The following is a 4,452-nucleotide window of genomic DNA, read 5'->3' on the forward strand; positions in this document are numbered from 1 at the left end:
AGAAGTACCTTGCACCCCCAAATTATTTCCAGTATAACAATTCTTTTGATTGAATAGCCAATCCTATTCTTAGCCCAGCAGCAGAAGTGCAGAACAAAAGGACAGTAATACCATGTAGAAGATTATCATCTTAGACCAAAATCGAGCCAAATTTATACTCGACAACCCAGCTAGGCCGACAAAGCACAAGCTAACAAAACCAAGACAAATTGTGACATCAACAATGAAGGAACTTAGCGACATTAGTTCCAAGTTGCAACAGCATTGAAGGAATTTAGGGTAAACAGATCAATAGGTTGCTGTATTTAGCACAAAGATACGAGTAAAATCATCTTTCACCACAAAACACATTAGTACACAAACAAATGAAACACATGTAACATTTCAACAATTCTCAGAGAAATCACAAGCCTTCGCGTGCCAAAAAACTATCAATTCAATGCTGATTGACACGCAATTCTTTGTATAACTCAGGGAAGTAAGGCCCGTCATTATAAAATCATTGCTACATCTTGTAGCAGATTAATCCTAAGATAATCAGCAAACATTGAACTAACCTGAAACCCACAAACTCATATGGAAAGAGAAACAACATTTGAGCAGTTTGCAATTACAAAGTCGTATGGTAAGAGAAACAACGTTTGAGTAGTTTGCAATTGAGTCATGTTTGTTATAGAAAAATAAGATATCTATCAGGTATAAGAAATATAATTTCAAATGATTGGACCAAAGCCTTAAGATCTTCAATTATAGACAATCTAAGAGAAGAAATCAACCAATCAGATTACCAGAGAACATGATGCCTATCTAGGAAGAAATCAACAAATCAGAGAACAGCAAGTCATCCCAATTATGCATAATCATCATGTATACCAGATTAAAGTTACGGAATCCAACAATTATTTTACCACCTCAAACCATGACACAATATCTCATATCACATGATGAAACCGGCAACCAAACAATCCATAACAGCCAGCCCACATAGTACCACACATAGCTATTAATTAGAACATAGCAAGTAAATTGTAGCTGCGGAGAAAGAGAAAAGAGCTTAGATCTTGTCGATGTCCTCGTCCTCGAACTGGATGTAGTCGTCGTGGTCGCCGCCGTCCTCGGGCCCGTCGACGTCGACGCCCTCGTTGAGCCTGAGGGTGTCGGGGAGCTCGCCGTAGGCCTTGAGGAGGCGGGCCTCGTCGTTCATGTACTTGAGGATGACGTCGGCCTTGTCGTCCTGGTAGTCGCGGAGGCCGACGAGGATGATGTCCCCGGCGGCGATCCACACCTTCTTGTGCATCTTGCCGCGGATGTGGCAGAGGCGCTTGGTGCCGTCGACGCAGATGGCCTCGCAGCGGCCGTTGCCGAGCATCCGCGTCACCTGGGCGTACTCCTGCCCGTCCTCCTTGAACACCAACTCGCGCTTGTCGTCGTCGGCCTCGTTCTTACCCCTCTTGCGGTTCTTCCCTCCCTTACCCTTGTTCTTCGGCATGGCTTGGCTACCGGCGGCGGATCCCTTCTTCCTCTAGGCGTCGGCGGAGATGCGAAACCCTCGCGTTTCGATCGAGATTGGGAGCGGTGGAGTTGCGGGATGCGGTTTTTCTGGGCCGCGTTGGGCTGCGGCTGGGAGTATATAGGGGCGGGTGTGGAAGCGGACGGCGAGAAGGGGAGGCGGTTTCTGGTCGTCCGATCTAGGGTTGGAGGGAGATCGACGGCTGAGATGGGCTTAGGAGGATGGCGTGTCCGGACGGGGCTCTCTAGCAGATAACCGTGGCCCACATGGACACGGGCGGTGGGGTGGGGTGGGGTGGACGACGAGAGTTCCGTGGTAGGTCTGCTGCGTCCACGACAAGCAAATCGTATGGAGTACGTGTGCAAATCGTATGGAGTAGAAAACGAATCCTGCTATAGCCTACAGCACACGAGCATAATTATTAAGACCGGATCGGAGAATGAACCGGTTGAGCTCTCGGTTTACTGGTTTAGTGGTGAGACCAGTGGGTCGACCGGTCCAACCGTGGTCCGATAAGTAATATAGAATGAGTGTTTATATAGTAGCACAAGCGGTAGGATGGTGGCTTGGCTAACGCGCATCTCCACCAATTTTCTTGGGAATTTTGCGTGCGCATGTATTGGAGGCATCTAGTTGGGTCCTTATCTCGGCCCATTAACTCCTCATCTCAGCCCATTAACAAATCCTTCCCGATTCAACTAGCCCGGTTAATCTCCGGTTTATATAAAAACCACTTGAGTTAACCGGTTTTCTCCGGTCCGATTGTATGCCCGATCTTTTAAGGGGACCAGACCGGCGGGAGCCCTGGTTCCGGATTTTTTCGGTCGAACCGCCGGTCCGGTCCAGTTCTAATAACTATGCACGCGAGACGAGAAATATTGTAGCGCATGTTTATTTGATTTTTATTTTAAAATCATTTAGCAGCTCATAGAATTATAGTTTGGTGTTAAATTAAGGGTTGGTTTGGTTCGTGGCCTAAAAAGGCCTTACCAAATTTTGTCAATGCCAAATTTTGGCAAGTTTTGGCATGACTAATTTTGGTAAGGTAAAGTTGTGTTTGGATTGAAGTTAAAATAGTCTAAGTTCACTATTGAAATGGCCTGTTTTCTGAGGCATGCCAAATTTTAGATTCAAACCAAATAGACACTAAACACTATTGAAATTACCAAATATTGGTAAGCCTAATTTAGGCCTCAAACCAAACCAGCCCTAAGTTTAGAACATTCACTTAGAATTAGGTTGGATATGGACCAAACTTGACTCCACACGGGCTGACTCGTTAGCTATCCTAATGAGTCTTGTTTGGCTCATGAAATTTGTCAACTCGAGCCTGACCCGATTTAGAAATTTCAACCAGGAGTCGAATTTTCACCATATATGCGATTTTGTCTATACTTAGACAACTGTATCAGCCTAAAATAAAGCAAGAGAGTGACATCCTATTTTGTTCTAGCTTCGTCGAGGAGCAGGTTGGGGGTGGCGTTGCCGAGCCATGATTAGGTTGGTGCCGCTATGCTTAGGCGGACAGTGGATGAAGCGGATGAGAATTGATGAGCCTTGTTAGCATGATGTGTTGTTGGTTGTTGTGCTGGTTTGCTATGCACCTATGGCCTAGCTTGGGTTGCTGGTAGGGGTGAAAACGGTATGGAAACTACCTTCATCGTTTCCGTTTTCATTTTTTGGGGGGAATCGGAAACTCCGGATACGAAAACAGAATCGAATACCATCGAAACCGAAAATGGAGCGAAAATGAACCGGCGCGAATACGGTAACAAAAAATTATCGGAATACAAAAACCCCTCAAACTGACCAATCCAATTCTCAAGTCAAGATTCAACAATTCATCATAAAACACAATCATATAAGTCCAATTGTTAAGTCTCAACAGTACATCACAAAACACAGTCTATGGAATAAATTATCTTTGTTTAAGAGAGTAATGCTATTGATAAATACCAATGCATGAAAAAATGCTTATGTAACTCCAGATCAATTTTTTTAAAAAAATAGCAACCAAACACCATGGTATGCACTATTCAGTGCCTAAAAAAAAAACAGGGTATTTCAGTCACAAAATTTCCAGAAATTTCAAGAAAATTTCCGGAAAGTCCGACCGATTCCGAGTTCCGACGGAAACTGGCTTTATCATTTTCGATTCCGTTTCTGAGAAAATATTTCCGAATTCGTTTCCGTTTCCGAAAAATTCCGACTGACAGATTCCGTTTACGAAAATAGGTCTGGAATCCGGAAAGTTTTCGTACCGCTTTCACCCCTAGTTGCTGGCATGCTTGCCTTGCCTCATTTGGCTCACAAGTAACTTGCAAGTTAGCTCATTTTTAATCCCAACAACACACTTTTGCTAATAACCTCGTACTTTTGATATGAAATCACCGTCGTCGTTATCTCCACAAGATGCACTGACCACCTACTTTGATAGCTGGTATGCTCTCTTCCCTCCTTTGCACTTGTTACCAGTCTCACCCTTAGCTATGTATGGTATCTCTACTTACAAATTTGCAACCTTATTGTACTAACCACTCTCAATCTGTCACTTAACTCGCTAGTTTTTAGTCAAGTCTCTACAAAGATGGATCGGAGGGAGCTGTAGAGGCTCTAGAAATCTTGTTTCAGCTTACGGAGCATCAACTTCTCAAAAGACGAGGTACCTATTACTCATATAGTCGAACAATCCAAAATTTTCATTTTCAATCAGAATTTTTACTTTGTCACGCTAAGCTCATATAGATAACTCTAACTTGGAATTTTTAGTAGGTTAATTGGAATTTCTCAATATATTTTGATAGGATATTCTAGATCAAATTAGAATTTCTAGGTGACCTTTAAAGCCGATAGAGGACCAAACTTGGAAAAGTCAGTCCCAACCGAAACTTTCAGTTTTCATAAGACTTATGTGACATCCCGGTTTAGGGCTTAATATGATT

General features: G+C 43.5%; 1 protein-coding gene across 1 annotated transcript; it reads right to left on the reverse strand.

Annotated features, from left to right (window-relative positions):
* Positions 1 to 841: 841 nt before the first annotated feature.
* On the reverse strand, positions 842 to 1,608 carry LOC127775451 (eukaryotic translation initiation factor 1A). Its single transcript, XM_052301696.1, has one exon. The coding sequence runs from the start codon at positions 1,487 to 1,489 to the stop codon at positions 1,055 to 1,057; it is 435 nt and encodes a 144-aa protein (XP_052157656.1). The 5' UTR covers positions 1,490 to 1,608; the 3' UTR covers positions 842 to 1,054.
* Between the last annotated feature and the right edge of the window lie 2,844 nt (positions 1,609 to 4,452).

The sequence above is a fragment of the Oryza glaberrima genome, chromosome 6 (genome assembly GCF_000147395.1).
Source record: "Oryza glaberrima chromosome 6, OglaRS2, whole genome shotgun sequence".
Lineage (NCBI taxonomy): Eukaryota > Viridiplantae > Streptophyta > Magnoliopsida > Poales > Poaceae > Oryza > Oryza glaberrima.

What these genes read in the sequence shown, in the direction of transcription:
- LOC127775451 (XM_052301696.1), bottom strand. Translation starts at nt 1,489, where the DNA reads ATGCCGAAGAACAAGGGTAAGGGAGGGAAGAACCGCAAGAGGGGTAAG.